A 15,852-nucleotide genomic window follows, 5' to 3' on the forward strand; every position below is an offset into this window, starting at 1 on the left:
AGCACGAGAGGAAGCGGCGGAGGGGTTTTTTTTTTTTCTCTTTTTTTTAAAAAATTTTTTTGGTCGGGTTTCAAAAGACGAATTAACGCGCGGTAAAACATGAGTCCCGGAGCCAGCGAGAAGCCCAAGGTGAACCACGTGCGGAAGGGCATCAGGGCCATTCTGCTGGGCCCGCCCGGGGCAGGGAAAGGCACACAGGTGAGTGAGGAGGGTAAATAGTAAGGAATGTGAGGGGGGGAGGGGGTGTGTGTGGGGGAATGTAGTGGGGGGGGGGGGGGGTGTGGGGGAATGTAGTGGGGGGGGTGTGGGGGAATGTAGTGGGGGGGGTGTGGGGGAATGTAGTGGGGGGGGTGTGTGGGGGAATGTAGTGGGGGGGGGTGTGGGGGAATGTAGTGGGGGGGGTGTGTGGGGGAATGTAGTGGGGGGGTGTGTGGGGGAATGTTGTGGGGGGGGTGTGTGTGGGGGAATGTAGTGGGGGGGGGGTGTGGGGGAATGTAGTGGGGGGGTGTGGGGGAATGTAGTGGGGGGGGGGGTGTGTGGGGGAATGTAGTGGGGGGTGTGTGTGGGGGAATGTAGTGGGGGGGGGGTGTGTGGGGGAATGTAGTGGGGGGGGTGTGTGGGGGGGAATGTAGTGGGGGGGGTGTGTGGGGGGGAATGTAGTGGGGGGGGGGTGTGGGGGAATGTAGTGGGGGGGGTGTGTGGGGGAATGTAGTGGGAGGGGTGTGTGGGGAATGTAGTGGGGGGGTGTGTGGGGGAATGTAGTGGGGGGGGTGTGTGGGGGAATGTAGTGGGGGGGGTGTGTGGGGGAATGTAGTGGGGGGGGTGTGGGGGAATGTAGTGGGGGGGGTGTGTGGGGGAATGTAGTGGGGGGGTGTGTGTGGGGGAATGTAGTGGGGGGGGTGTGTGGGGGAATGTAGTGGGGGGGGTGTGTGGGGGAATGTAGTGGGGGGGTGTGTGTGGGGGAATGTAGTGGGGGGGGTGTGTGGGGGAATGTAGTGGGGGGGGTGTGTGGGGGAATGTAGTGTGGGGGAATGTAGTCGGGGGTGTGGGGGGGAATGCAGTGGGGGGGGTGTGTGGGGGAATGCAGTGGGGGGGGGGTGTGGGGGAATGTAGTGGGGGGGGTGTGTGGGGGAATGTAGTGGGGGGGGTGTGTGGGGGAATGTGGTGGGGTGGGTGTGTGGGGGAATGTGGTGGGGGGGGTGTGTGGGGGAATGTAGTGGGGGGGTGTGTGGGGGAATGTAGGGGGGGAATGTAGTGGGGGGTGTGTGTGGGGGAATGTAGTGGGGGGTGTGTGTGGGGGACTGTAGTGGGGGGTGTGTGTGGGGGAATGTAGTGGGGGGTGTGTGTGGGGGAATGTAGTGGGGGGTGTGTGTGGGGGAATGTAGTGGGGGGTGTGTGTGGGGGAATGTAGTGGGGGGTGTGTGTGGGGGAATGTAGTGGGGGGTGTGTGTGGGGGAATGTAGTGGGGGGTGTGTGTGGGGGAATGTAGTGGGGGGTGTGTGTGGGGGAATGTAGTGGGGGGTGTGTGTGGGGGAATGTAGTGGGGGGTGTGTGTGGGGGAATGTAGTGGGGGGTGTGTGTGGGGGAATGTAGTGGGGGGTGTGTGTGGGGGAATGTAGTGGGGGGTGTGTGTGGGGGAATGTAGTGTGGGGGAATGTAGTGGGGAGGGTGTATGGGGGAATGTAGGGGGGAATCTAGTGTGGGGGAATCTAGTGTGGGGGAATCTAGTGTGGGGGAATGTAGTGTGGGGGAATGTAGGGGGGAGCGTGTGGGGGAATGTGGGGATGGGCGTGTGGGGGAATGTGGGGGGGGCGTGTGGGGGAATGTAGGGGGGGGCGTGTGGGGGAATGTAGCGGGGGGGTGTGTGGGGGAATGTAGGGGAGGGTGTGTGGGGGAATGTAGGGGGTGGGAATGTAGTGGGGGGGTGTATGGGGGAATGTAGGGGGAATGTAGTGGGGAGGGTGTATGGGGGAATGTAGGGGGGGAATGTAGTGTGGGGGAATGTAGTGGAGGGGGTGTGTGGGGGAATGTAGTGGGGGGGGTGTGTGGGAATGTAGTGGGGGGGGTGTGTGGGAATGTAGTGGGGAGGGTGTATGGGGGAATGTAGGGGGGGAATGTAGTGGGGGGTGTGTGTGGGGGAATGTAGTGGGGGGGGTGTGTGGGGGAATGTCGTGGGGGGGGGTGTGTGGGGGAATGTCGTGGGGGGGGTGTGTGGGGGAATGACGTGTGGGGGGGGTGTGTGGGGGAATGTCGTGGGGGAGGGTGTGTGGGGGAATGTAGTCGGGGGGGTGTGTGGGGGAATGTAGTCGGGGGTGTGTGTGGGGGAATGTAGTCGGGGGGTTGTGTGGGGGAATGTAGTGGTGGGGGAGTGGGGGAATGTAGTGGGGGGGGTGTATGGGGGAATGTAGGGGGAATGTAGTGGGGGGGGTGTATGGGGGAATGTAGGGGGAATGTAGTGGGGAGGGTGTATGGGGGAATGTAGGGGGGGAATGTAGTGGGGGGGTGTGTGGGGGGTGTGTGGGGGGGAATGTAGTGGGGGGTGTGTGGGGGGGAATGTAGTGGGGGGTGTGTGGGGGGGAATGTAGTGGGGGGTGTGTGGGGGAATGTAGTGGGGGGGTGTGTGGGGGAATGTAGTGGGGGGTGTGTGTGGGGGAATGTAGTGGGGGGTGTGTGTGGGGGAATGTCGTGGGGGGGGGGTGTGTGGGGGAATGTCGTGTGGGGGGGGTGTGTGGGGGAATGTCGTGGGGGGGGGTGTGTGGGGGAATGTCGTGGGGGGGGGGTGTGTGGGGGAATGTAGTCGGGGGTGTGTGTGGGGGAATGTAGTCGGGGGTGTGTGTAGGGGAATGTAGTCGTGGGGTTGTGTGGGGGAATGTAGTGGTGGGGGAGTGGGGGAATGTAGTGGGGGGGGTGTATGGGGGAATGTAGGGGGAATGTAGTGGGGAGGGTGTATGGGGGAATGTAGGGGGGGAATGTAGTGTGGGGGAATGTAGTGGGGGGGTGTGTGGGGGGGAATGTAGTGGGGGGTGTGTGGGGGGGAATGTAGTGGGGGGGTGTGTGTGGGGGAATGTAGTGGGGGGGGTGTGTGGGGGAATGTAGTGTGGGGGAATGTAGTCGGGGGTGTGGGGGGGAATGCAGTGGGGGGGGTGTGTGGGGGAATGCAGTGGGGGGGGGGGTGTGGGGGAATGTAGTGGGGGGGGGTGTGTGGGGGAATGTGGTGGGGGGGGGTGTGTGGGGGAATGTAGTGGGGGGGTGTGTGGGGGAATGTAGGGGGGGAATGTAGTGGGGGGTGTGTGTGGGGGAATGTAGTGGGGGGTGTGTGTGGGGGAATGTAGTGGGGGGTGTGTGTGGGGGAATGTAGTGGGGGGGTGTGTGGGGGAATGTAGTGTGGGGGAATGTAGTGGGGAGGGTGTATGGGGGAATGTAGGGGGGAATCTAGTGTGGGGGAATCTAGTGTGGGGGAATGTAGTGTGGGGGAATGTAGGGGGGAGCGTGTGGGGGAATGTGGGGATGGGCGTGTGGGGGAATGTGGGGGGGGCGTGTGGGGGAATGTAGGGGGGGGCGTGTGGGGGAATGTAGCGGGGGGGTGTGTGGGGGAATGTAGGGGAGGGTGTGTGGGGGAATGTAGGGGGTGGGAATGTAGTGGGGGGGTGTATGGGGGAATGTAGGGGGAATGTAGTGGGGAGGGTGTATGGGGGAATGTAGGGGGGGAATGTAGTGTGGGGGAATGTAGTGGAGGGGGTGTGTGTGGGAATGTAGTGGGGGGGGTGTGTGGGAATGTAGTGGGGGGGGTGTGTGGGAATGTAGTGGGGAGGGTGTATGGGGGAATGTAGGGGGGGAATGTAGTGGGGGGGGTGTGTGGGGGAATGTAGTGGGGGGGGTGTGTGGGGGAATGTCGTGGGGGGGGGTGTGTGGGGGAATGTCGTGGGGGGGGTGTGTGGGGGAATGTCGTGTGGGGGGGGTGTGTGGGGGAATGTCGTGGGGGAGGGTGTGTGGGGGAATGTAGTCGGGGGGGTGTGTGGGGGAATGTAGTCGGGGGTGTGTGTGGGGGAATGTAGTCGGGGGGTTGTGTGGGGGAATGTAGTGGTGGGGGAGTGGGGGAATGTAGTGGGGGGGGTGTATGGGGGAATGTAGGGGGAATGTAGTGGGGGGGGTGTATGGGGGAATGTAGGGGGAATGTAGTGGGGAGGGTGTATGGGGGAATGTAGGGGGGGAATGTAGTGGGGGGGTGTGTGGGGGGTGTGTGGGGGGGAATGTAGTGGGGGGTGTGTGGGGGGGAATGTAGTGGGGGGTGTGTGGGGGGGAATGTAGTGGGGGGTGTGTGGGGGAATGTAGTGGGGGGGTGTGTGGGGGAATGTAGTGGGGGGTGTGTGTGGGGGAATGTAGTGGGGGGTGTGTGTGGGGGAATGTCGTGGGGGGGGGGGTGTGTGGGGGAATGTCGTGTGGGGGGGGTGTGTGGGGGAATGTCGTGGGGGGGGGTGTGTGGGGGAATGTAGTCGGGGGTGTGTGTGGGGGAATGTAGTCGGGGGTGTGTGTAGGGGAATGTAGTCGTGGGGTTGTGTGGGGGAATGTAGTGGTGGGGGAGTGGGGGAATGTAGTGGGGGGGGTGTATGGGGGAATGTAGGGGGAATGTAGTGGGGAGGGTGTATGGGGGAATGTAGGGGGGGAATGTAGTGTGGGGGAATGTAGTGGGGGGGTGTGTGGGGGGAATGTAGTGGGGGGTGTGTGGGGGGGAATGTAGTGGGGGGTGTGTGGGGGGGAATGTAGTGGGGGGTGTGTGGGGGGGAATGTAGTGGGGGGTGTGTGGGGGGGAATGTAGTGGGGGGTGTGTGGGGGGGAATGTAGTGGGGGGTGTGTGGGGGGGAATGTAGTGGGGGGTGTGTGGGGGGGAATGTAGTGGGGGGTGTGTGGGGGGGAATGTAGTGGGGGGTGTGTGGGGGAATGTAGTGGGGGGGTGTGTGGGGGAATGTAGTGGGGGGGTGTGTGGGGGAATGTAGTGGGGGGGTGTGTGGGGGAATGTAGTGGGGGGGTGTGTGGGGGAATGTAGTGGGGGGGTGTGTGGGGGAATGTAGGGGGGGTGTGTGGGGGAATGTAGGGGGGGAATGTAGTGGGGGGGGTGTGTGGGGGAATGTAGTGGGGGGGGTGTGTGGGGGAATGTAGTGGGGGGGGTGTGTGGGGGAATGTAGTGGGGGGGTGTGTGGGGGAATGTAGTGGGGGGGGTGTATGGGGGAATGTAGGGGGAATGTAGTGGGGAGGGTGTATGGGAGAATGTAGTGGGGGGGGTGTATGGGGGAATGTAGTGGGGGGGGTGTGTGGGGGAATGTAGTGGGGGGGTGTGTGTGGGGGAATGTCGTGGGGGGGGGTGTGTGGGGGAATGTCGTGGGGGGGGGTGTGTGCGGGAATGTCGTGGGGGGGGGGGTGTGTGGGGGGTGTGTGGGGGAATGTCGTGGGGGGGGGTGTGTGGGGGAATGTCGTGGCGGGGGTGTGTGGGGGAATGTCGTGGGGGGGGGTGTGTGCGGGAATGTCGTGGGGGGGGGGTGTGTGGGGGAATGTCGTGGGGGGGGGTGTGTGGGGGAATGTCGTGGCGGGGGTGTGTGGGGGAATGTCGTGGGGGGTGTGTGTGGGGGAATGTAGTGGGGGGTGTGTGTGGGGGAATGTAGTGGGGGGTGTGTGGGGGGGAATGTAGTGGGGGGTGTGTGGGGGGGAATGTAGTGGGGGGTGTGTGGGGGGGAATGTAGTGGGGGATGTGTGGGGGGGAATGTAGTGGGGGGGAATGTAGTGGGGGGTGTGTGGGGGGGAATGTAGTGGGGGGTGTGTGGGGGGGAATGTAGTGGGGGGTGTGTGGGGGGGAATGTAGTGGGGGGTGTGTGGGGGGGAATGTAGTGGGGGGTGTGTGGGGGGGAATGTAGTGGGGGGTGTGTGGGGGGGAATGTAGTGGGGGGTGTGTGGGGGGGAATGTAGTGGGGGGTGTGTGGGGGGGAATGTAGTGGGGGGTGTGTGGGGGGGAATGTAGTGGGGGGGTGTGTGGGGGGGAATGTAGTGGGGGGGTGTGTGGGGGGGAATGTAGTGGGGGGGTGTGTGGGGGGGAATGTAGTGGGGGGGTGTGTGGGGGGGAATGTAGTGGGGGGGTGTGTGGGGGGGAATGTAGTGGGGGGGTGTGTGGGGGGGAATGTAGTGGGGGGGTGTGTGGGGGGGAATGTAGTGGGGGGGTGTGTGGGGGGGAATGTAGTGGGGGGTGTGTGGGGGAGAATGTAGTTGGGGGGGGTGTGTGGGGGGGAATGTAGTGAGGGGAATGTGGGGGGGCTGTGTGTGGGGGAGGAATTTTAGGGGGGTGGTGTAGGGGAATGTGGGGGGGAGGGGACTGTAGGAGAATGTAGGGCAGGAGGGGATTGTAGGGGAATATAGGTGGGAGGGGATTGTAGGGGAATATAGGTGGGAGGGGACTGTAGGGGAATGTTGGGGGGGAACGGACTGTAGGGGACTGTATGGGGGGGAGCGGACTGTATGGGGGGGAGCGGACTGTAGGGGACTGTATGGGGGGAGGGGACTGTATGGGGGGGAGCGGACTGTAGGGGACTGTATGGGGGGGAGCGGACTGTAGGGGACTGTATGGGGGGGAGCGGACTGTAGGGGACTGTATGGTGGGGAGCGGACTGTAGGGGACTGTATGGTGGGGAGCGGACTGTAGGGGACTGTATGGGGGGGAGCGGACTGTAGGGGACTGTATGGGGGGGAGCGGACTGTAGGGGACTGTATGGGGGGGAGCGGACTGTAGGGGACTGTATGGGGGGAGCGGACTGTAGGGGACTGTATGGGGGAAGGGGTGTAGGAGGAGGGGTGTAGGGGAATGTAGGGGGGGGTGTAGGGGAATGTAGGGGGGGGGGTGTAGGGAAATGTAGGAGGGGTGTAGGGGATTGTAGGGGGGGAGGCGACTGTAGGGTGGGAGGGTAATGAAGGAGGTGACATGGGGAATGGAGGGGGGAGGGGTATGGGGGGGACTGTATTAGGGGTATGGGGGGGACTGTATTGGGGGGGAGGGGACTGTATTGGGGGGAGGGGACTGTATGGAGGAGAGGGGACTGTATGGAGGAGAGGGGACTGTATGGAGGGGAGGGGACTGTAGGGGATTGTAGGGGGAAGGGGAATGTAGGGGGAAGGGGAATGTAGGGGGGGAGGGGACTGTCGGGGACTGTAGGGAGACCGGACTGTCGGGGACTGTAACGGGGGGAGGGGATGGTAGGGGACTGTAGTGGGGGGAGGGGACGGTAGGGGACTGTAGGGGGGGGAGGGGACGGTAGGGGACTGTAGGGGGGGGAGGGGACGGTAGGGGAATATATGTAGGGGTGGGGACTGTAGGGGGAGGGGAATGGAGCGGACTGTAGGGGACTGTAGTGGGGGAGGGGACTGTAGTGGGGGAGGGGACTGTAGTGGAATGTAGGGGGGAGGGGACTGTAGGGGAATGTCGGGGAGTAAGGGAATGTAGGGGATGGTAAGGGAACGTGGGGGAATTGTGGGGGGATAAGGGAATGTAGGGGGGTAAGGGAATGTAGGGGATGGTAAGGGAACGTGGGGGAATTGTGGGGGGATAAGGGAATGTAGGGGGGTAAGGGAACGTGGGGGAATTGTGGGGGGGTAAGGGAGTGTAGGGGGGTAAGGGAACGTAGGAAAATTATGGGGGCGGTAGGGGAATGTAGGGGGGGTGTAGGGGTCTGTTGGGGGACTGTAGTGGACCGTATGGGGGGAGGGGACTGTAGTGGACCGTATGGGGGGAGGGGTCTGTAGGGGACCGTATGGGGGGAGGGGACTGTAGTGGACCGTATGGGGGGGAAGGGACTGTAGGGGGGGAGGGGACTGTAGGGGAATGTAGTGGGGGAGGGGAATGTAGGGGTGAGGAAAATGGAGGGGACTGTAGGGGGGACGAGAATGTAGGTGGGAGGGGAATGGAGGGGCCTGTAGGGGAATGTGGGGGGAGGGGCCTGTAGGGGAATGTGGGGGGAGGGGACTGTAGGTGGGGCTGTAGGGAATGTAGGGGGGAGTAGGGGAATGTAGTGGGGTAAGGGAATGTCGGGGGGATAGGAGAATGTAGGGGGGTAGGGGAATGTAGGGGGTTGTATGGGGGGTAGGGGAATGTAGGGGGTTGTAGGGTGTAGGGGATGGGGGGGTGTCGGGGAAATGTGGGGTGGGGGGGTGTCGGGGAAATGTGGGGTGGGGGAGTGTCGGGGAAATGTGGGGGTGTAGAGGAAATGGGGGGGGGGGTGTTGGCAAATGTGGGGGGTGAGGTGGGGGGATGTGGGGGGGGGAGGTAGGGGGATGTGGCGGGGGGAGGTAGGGGAAGTGGCAGGGGAGGTAGGGTAAATGTGGGGGGTAGGTAGGGATGTGGTGGGGAGGCAGGGGGATGTGGGGGGAGGCAGGGGGAAGTGGGGGGAAGGGATGTGGGGGGGGAGGTAGGGAGATGTGGGGGGAAGGGATGTGGGGGGAGGTAGGGGGATGTGGGGGGGTGGTAGGGGGATGTGGGGGGGGGGTAGGGGGATGTGGGGGGGGGGTAGGGGGATGTGGAGGGGTAGGGGCTAGGGGCGTGTAGAGGGGTAAGGGGAGTGTAGGGTGGTGGGGGTAGGGGAATGTAGAGGGGTAGGGGGATTGGTGTGTAGAGGGGTGGGGTGGGGGGGTAGAGGGAGGGGAGGCGGGTAGAGGGGAATGTAGAGGGGTGGGTGGGTAGAGGGATAGGGAGGGGTGTAGAGGGATAGGGGAGTGGTGGGGGGGTGTAGAGGGGAGTAGGGAGGGGGTGGGGTTGGAGAGGTGGGAGTGGGGTTGGTGGGTGGAGGTTACTTTTAGTGTAGGCATAAGGATTGTTACTGTGGAAAATTAGTTGCTTCTTCAACAACCACACCTCAATTACCAAATCTTCCTATAGCTTGGCTGGCTATGCACCGGAACTTGTATCTCCTCCCATTTCCACATTTCTCACATCAGTTTTCCTTAAAGTAGAAGGGGAAGTAGGGGATGGTGCTTTCTATACAAAATATCTATTTTTCTTTCTATTCAAAAATACTTGAGGCATTGATACTCTTGGGGAAGTATACTTTTTGGGATAATTTTGGCAGATTTTTCTGAGGGTGTATGTTTCCAAATCACACCAAACTGACTCAAAACATAGGCCAAAATTTTACAGAGGTGGCAGAAGACCTGCCACTGGGGATGAAAGCGGGGGACGATGCCACTTCAGCGGATGGTGGGACCTTCGGCCGCATTGCTGGGACTGCCACCCTATTAAGGACGGCAACTTGTCCCCAAGAGCTGCCGGTCCAATCAGAGGGCCAGTAATCTCAGCAGCACCACTGCTGGGGGAAGCAGTATCTCTGAGCACAGGTGATGCCGTTGCTGCGGTGTGCTTCTGTAAGCCAACGTGTGCCCAAGGAGGAACCCCTCTCTGCCCGAGCCCACCGCTCACCCACCAGGTGATTTCCCCACATGGTGTCAGACCTCCCAGCCAATGGTAAAATGCTAATGGAGGTGGGAAGAGAGCCTTAATTGGCCACTTAAGTCACTGAATTGATTTCCAGATGGATGAGCAACCTGCCATCTTCCTGCTGCTGGCAAAACAGCAGGGCAGCAGGAAGACATTGGGCATGCCAGTCACTAACTTCCTATGCCATTTTGCCAGCCTTCCCGCCTCCTAGCCTGTCCTCAGAGATAAAATTCAGCCCATAGATTCCCATTGGAGCCCCTGTAGGATACAAACAGACTCCCTCTGTAATCTCTAAGATTGGGGCTGCCTAAGAAAACTAATGAAAGAAAACAACCTGCGTTTACGTAGTTTCCTACAACAGTGACTACATTTTTAAAAAGTGTTCTCAATTGGCTGTATAAATCACTTTGAAATGTCAGAGTTTGTGAAGGGTGCTATCTAAATGCAAGTCTTTTGTTTTCTTGATCAAATAAATTATGAATGTTTTGACTCAATAAAAGCTTGGAGTGAGAATTAAGTTGAAAAGTGCACAATATCTTAATGTCTAATGTTGTCCTGGTGGTCATTATTGCAATTGTGGATAATAATTCACTATTATTTCATGAGGATTTATTTACATAAAAGCAGTTCTCAGTATCAGCATGGAAGAGCAGAGAAAGTTTGTTCTATTTCATAGAAATTATGGCAAGTTAAGAGGCCAACTAGCCCAGTATGGCACTGCTATCTTTTCATTTGGGGCTATCTACTCTAATTGTAGACTTATCTTTTCTTCCTGTCATATTTTAATTTATATTTTTCACATACTTGTTCAATTCCATGTTGTCCTGCCCTGCTTCTCGGTCCTGCCCCACCCCCTCCCCCCCCCACTGTTGACTGCCCACCTTTCATTCCTGGCATTCCTGGCTCTCATGTTAGCTGATATTCACTCCTCTGGTACTGACCATCTCCTTCAAATTTGTGGTCATCACCCCCTCTTTGAAAGAAAATAATCCATCCTTAAAATTGCCACCCCTGAAATTACCACTCAATCTCCAATCTCCATTCCCTTCACATTCCTTGTACATGCTGTCATGTCTCAAATCTATGTCCACCATACCCGCCACTCCATATTTGAAGCTCACCAATCAGGTTTCAACCCTGCCACAGCACTGAAATAGCCCTTATCAAGGGTCACAAATGGTTCCACTTCCGCACTATTGCCCGTCTTCACCCCAGCCTCATCCCATTTGCTGCTGAAACACTCATCCTTTTCCAGCTTAATTGTTTTCCATTCTTGTTTTAGGCTCATAGACTTGCTGACCACTACGATGTCTGTCACTTAGCGACAGGTGACATGCTACGAGCCATGGTAGCAACAGGATCAGAATTGGGTCAGAAGTTAAAGGAAACAATGGACACAGGAAAATTGGTAAGTGGAGTATAATAAATTTGTCCTTTTTTATCAGTACTGAAATGATATTGCTTTTATTGTGTGTCTAAAAATTCGTTTCTGATTGTCAACAATGCTTGAACTGAAAAATGCTATACAAACCTTATTAGATAAATGCTTTCCTGGTATCAGAGTGGTAAAGACATTGTTCAATGTAAAAACTGATTAATGAAGACCAGTAATATAATTTCTTTGATCTTTCTTTTACTGAATTAGCTGATTTAACCAAGGAGGGAGCTGAGCAATGGAGATGCAATGACAGAAGCATCTCCGGACAAAGGAAGAAAAAAGTTGCCACAATAGGTAGTGATTATTACTAGAAAGTGCAAGTATTTGGTCAGGACTGGTGTGGGCTCATGTGATGCACTCTACACTAAAACTGTTTGTACATTTTGGTTATGCATAGAGAATAGTCCCTGAAGTGTGTTACCGAAGGGTGGCTGTCACTCAAGGGATTAGATCATAGCTTCCCTTTCCTGTTAATCTGTAAGGAGACATGGGGTTGCTCCACTTCATCAATTCCCCAAAAAATCTAACGAAAGTATCCTTTTTTTTTTGGAGGGACAAAACTAACAAATCCCATATCATGAGATAAAGGAAACTGATCAAATTAAATGTTATTCCCTGTATCCACTACTCGCTGCAGTCCTACCAGTGCCTGCTGCAGTCCTGCCAGTGGAAGATCTTGCACATACCAGCAGACCCCTGTGCTCTTCCAGGGCTGCCCCGGTGTAGATAAAGCCACAAAAGAGAGGCAGCCAGCCAGAGCGTTATATTACAATGTGAATCAGTTCCTTAAGAGAAGCTAGTTTGATGGGGAACCTTATTCAACGCTCTCTTTCTATTTAAGATGTTCTATATTTGTGTGTATATATGTAATATATTTGTTTGTGAAACTGGCTTGTATGATAATGCTCAGTATATTTTGACTTGCGGATAGGATATTCACTGTTTATTTGCTTGTTAGTTTTTCTTGGCTAATTTTTGCCTTTCCTTCCTCTTGAAAGTTTGGCAATTTGTTGCATGGACACGGTTGCCCTTCAGTACTGTATTGAAATGACTATTATACATGTGTGAGTTTTAACAGTGGATTTTGACAAATTATTAGACATCACAATTGAGGCTGATTCTGATGTTGCCCAATGTCAAAATGTGCATTTCCAACAAAGACAGCTGGATAGTGATCAGGAGCCCTCGCTGTTTCCACCCCCACCTCACCCCCACACCCCTGTCGTCCGTCCCAATGTAAAAGTACTGAGGAATGTTTTAACACCTCTTGCACCCTGAAAGAGATCAGTGCATTTAGTATAGAATGACAGTTGAATCTCAAACCTACCTATTTATTCATATTTTTTCTCAGCTACTCAGTGTAAACTTGCTTTTTTAGTACAGCTTTGCATTATGTTTTAAATGGGCTGCAAAAAATGAGTGTAACACGTTCCTTTTCTGATATTGGATAACTGAATTTATAGTCACAAACTAGCCACTCAAAAAATTAATGCAGCCCATGGAACTTAAACAAAAGAGCCAAAGGATTTTGAGCTAAAAAATGATCATTGCTATGAAAACTTAGATTTTTATAGCACAGAAAAACCTTTTGGCGCATTATGTCTATGCTAGCACTTTGCTACAGCATCCAAAACTGATCCCATGTGCACGGTTTCTCTCGTGTTGTATCCCTCTCTGCTTCAAATACTTAATCAATTTTCACTCAATAGAATTAATGGCTGCTGCCTCAATTACTCCCTGTGGCAAAGCATTCCATGCTCCCAAAAACCAACTGTGTGCAAAGAAAATTCTCCTAACCTCTCTTAATGATGTTTCTGAATTAATAACACCTTGTCACCAACTTCACAAGACAATATATTCTTTCCAGATTCACTCTATCAAAATGCCTAGCATTTAAAGAATTGGTTAAATCTCCTCTTGGGCTTCCCTGCTCCAGTGAAAATAGTCTGAACATTGCCAGTCTTTCCTCGTAATTAGCTTCTTGTTCTTGGCATTATCTGGGTGGATCTATGCTGAATGCTTTGTATAACTTTAATTCCTTTTCTAAATGGGATGTTCAAAACTGCTCAAAGCACTCTGTCTGTGGTCTGACCAATGGTTTGTATAAATTCACCATTACTCTTGTATACTACCTTTATTTGCAAAACTCCAAATTCTTATTGGTCTTTTTATGACCTTATCTACCTGCAATTGCATATTCAGTAAATTATGCATCTCATGCCTCTGTTCATCCAGAACCTTTCATTAGCTTTCCATTAAATGTGGGTGTTGCTGGCAAGGTTAGCATTTGTTGCACATCCTTAATTGCCCTTGATTGAGTGGCTTGCTAGACCATTTCAGAGGATAGATAAAAGTCAATCACATTGCTGTGGGTCTGGAGTCACATGTGGATCAGATTGGGTAAAGATGGCAGATGGATTTTTAGACAATTGATGCTCATTTCATGGCACTATTACTGAGACTAGCTTTCAATGCCAGACTTTTTTATTAATCAATTTAATTTATTAATTATTTGAATTCAAATTCCGCAGGGAATTCCGTGGGATTCAAGCCTATGCCCTCAGGGTGTTAGCCTGGGTCTCTGGATTAATACTTCAGTGACATTACCAGAATGCCACTGTCTCCCCAAATATAAACAGTACTCTCATAATTAGTTTCTCCCAAAATGTTTTGTTTTGCTCTCACCCACTTAATCAAACTAATTCTATCTCCCACCATCTGTTCATCCATTCCGCTTCCCAAAGTCTTTTCCAGTCCTCCTGACTGTTTGCCAAAAGCCTACTTTTCTGTGGTCAGCAAGATTCATCAATGGTATTAATTTTATTTGTATCCTGCATTGTTGGGGAGGTCTGGTGGCACAGTGGGTAATGTCCCTGCCTCTGAACCAGAAGCTCTGGGTTCAAGTGCCATTCTAGGACTTGACGGCCATGGAAGGCGCATTCATAACGTGACCCAACAGATTGATGACTAACTTGCAAATCCTTCCAATGGTCGGGATTACAAGTGGGAGAGACTCCTGGTCAGCCATGCTTGATGCAGAGTGGCATCCCTTGAGCTATATCCTGTTCCAGGTGAAAAAATACAATTTACAGAAACAGGCTTAAAAGTGTGCTTCATCTGCCTGATTGTCACTAGATGCAGCTAGCCTTCTAAGTACCTGTTGTCCTGACATACCTGTTACCCTTTTATGCAATGTTACATAAGATAGGACCTGAAAGAATGCTGCCTTAGTGATGCAAGGCTTGTGTTTATTTATTAAGAAATCTTTCAATTCAATTGTCACTAACTTCTTTCCAGTCCTGTATACCATTTTCAAAATTGAGCCATGCAACTGAGCTAGAGTTAATAACTGGAAGGTATATTTTTAAAAAGTTCAAAGTCTTAATTTTATGTCTCCCTCCCATATACATTTTCCTCCACCCCTCTAGATAGGGGAGATATCAGTGTGTGCACTTCATACATTTCTTTCCTGATGTTTGGGAACTTGTGGGAACCATGTCTGCAAGTTCTTTTTTCAGAGTTCAGACATTCTTTAATGCTAGTAGAATGTTCGAGGTTAGGAGCTGGAGAGCCCTGGAGCTGATTTCGTGTATGTTTTCCTCTTGTAATAATTTTTTGGTTATTTATCTAGGTCAGCGATGAGATGGTGGTTGAATTGATTGATAAAAACTTGGACACCCCGGCCTGCCGAAATGGATTTCTGTTGGATGGATTTCCACGCACTGTGAATCAGGCACAGATTGTAGGTTAAACTTTACTGGAATTGTATGGCAGACTGGAAAGTGGCCTTAGTAGCATGGTCCAAAACACTTCAATACTGATATCCAGCTATATTTAAATTGACTTGACTGTTATATAAGTAATATGGAGGGAATTAGTTTGTGGTTATGATCTTAGCATGGCTTTAGTTCCAAAAACAAGTAGTAGGAAAGATGATGGAGTATATTATAAAGTAAGTAATTGAGAGAGTTTGAGAGTTTAATGAAAGTGAAAGCAATTACTTTATATATTTGTGTAATTCTTTGGAGTAAGATGAATTGAGTTGGTCAGTGTTGACTGGATTTTCAGCTACCTTTTACAAGAACTTAGAGCTTAATGTAAAACTTTTGGGGAGAAGTTTATTTTCAATCGGCTATATGCTACTTCTGCTTCTTGAGTTAGCTGCCCAAAGGCAGGTCCACCCCACAACCTCCACCATGCGTAGGTCAAGGAGACCCATATCCACCCAACTGGAATGGGAATCATATTACCCTGCCATGGAGCCTGAGTTGCTATGGCAACGTAGATTTACATGCATGTTATAGCCTCGAGCTATAGATTGATGGTAGAGGCTTCAATTTTTTTCCACCACATGGCTGACCAAGAATCTTTCCAGCTTTTACTGCCTGCCATTGGCGTATGTTGGAAGGAGTTTTAAGTTGACATTCAATCTGTTCGGCTGTGTTATGAACACACTTTCCCTTGGCCATCAAGTCCTGGAGTGGAATATGAACCTGGAACTCCTGGCTCAGAGGCAGGGATGCTACCTGCTGTGCCACAAGACCTCCAAGCTATACTAGAAAACATAATGTAGAGATAAAATCTAGCTCTAATTGGACTGTGATAACTTAAAAAAAAGCCAGTCCACCGTAATCTTGATATTGTACCTTTGCACCTGACGTTTACAAATGTGATCTTGTGCTGGTATTAAAATTGAAGGTTGCAGATAACATATTGTGGGAAAAACATTCAACATTTGGAAAATCTTTAACTGCTGAATTTCATCTATGAATTATGTGGAGAAATGTAAAAGTACTAAATGAAGATTATATTAAGTACAGTAAGAAAAAGTGCAAAATGTAAGTTGAAATCATTTTCAGATGTTTTGGTAATGGTTATTAAAATACTGGTCTATAACTGATTCCTAGATTATAAATCCAAGAAGGTGTTTGACAACTTACAAAGCATATTA

General features: G+C 53.2%; 1 protein-coding gene across 2 annotated transcripts in view; it reads left to right on the forward strand.

Annotated features, from left to right (window-relative positions):
• The window catches only part of ak2 (adenylate kinase 2), a 32,769-nt gene continuing 16,917 nt past the window's right edge, over positions 1-15,852 (forward strand). The window contains exons 1-3 of one of the 2 annotated variants that reach the window (XM_041212694.1): positions 1-198; positions 10,746-10,871; positions 14,533-14,643. In XM_041212694.1, the coding sequence (XP_041068628.1) occupies positions 100-198; positions 10,746-10,871; positions 14,533-14,643 (336 nt within the window). In that variant the 5' untranslated portion in view covers positions 1-99. The remainder of the gene's footprint in view (positions 199-10,745; positions 10,872-14,532; positions 14,644-15,852) is intronic. The other variant, XM_041212695.1, reaches the window with a different exon arrangement.

This window comes from Carcharodon carcharias, chromosome 19, assembly GCF_017639515.1.
Source record: "Carcharodon carcharias isolate sCarCar2 chromosome 19, sCarCar2.pri, whole genome shotgun sequence".
Classification (NCBI taxonomy): Eukaryota; Metazoa; Chordata; class Chondrichthyes; order Lamniformes; family Lamnidae; genus Carcharodon; species Carcharodon carcharias.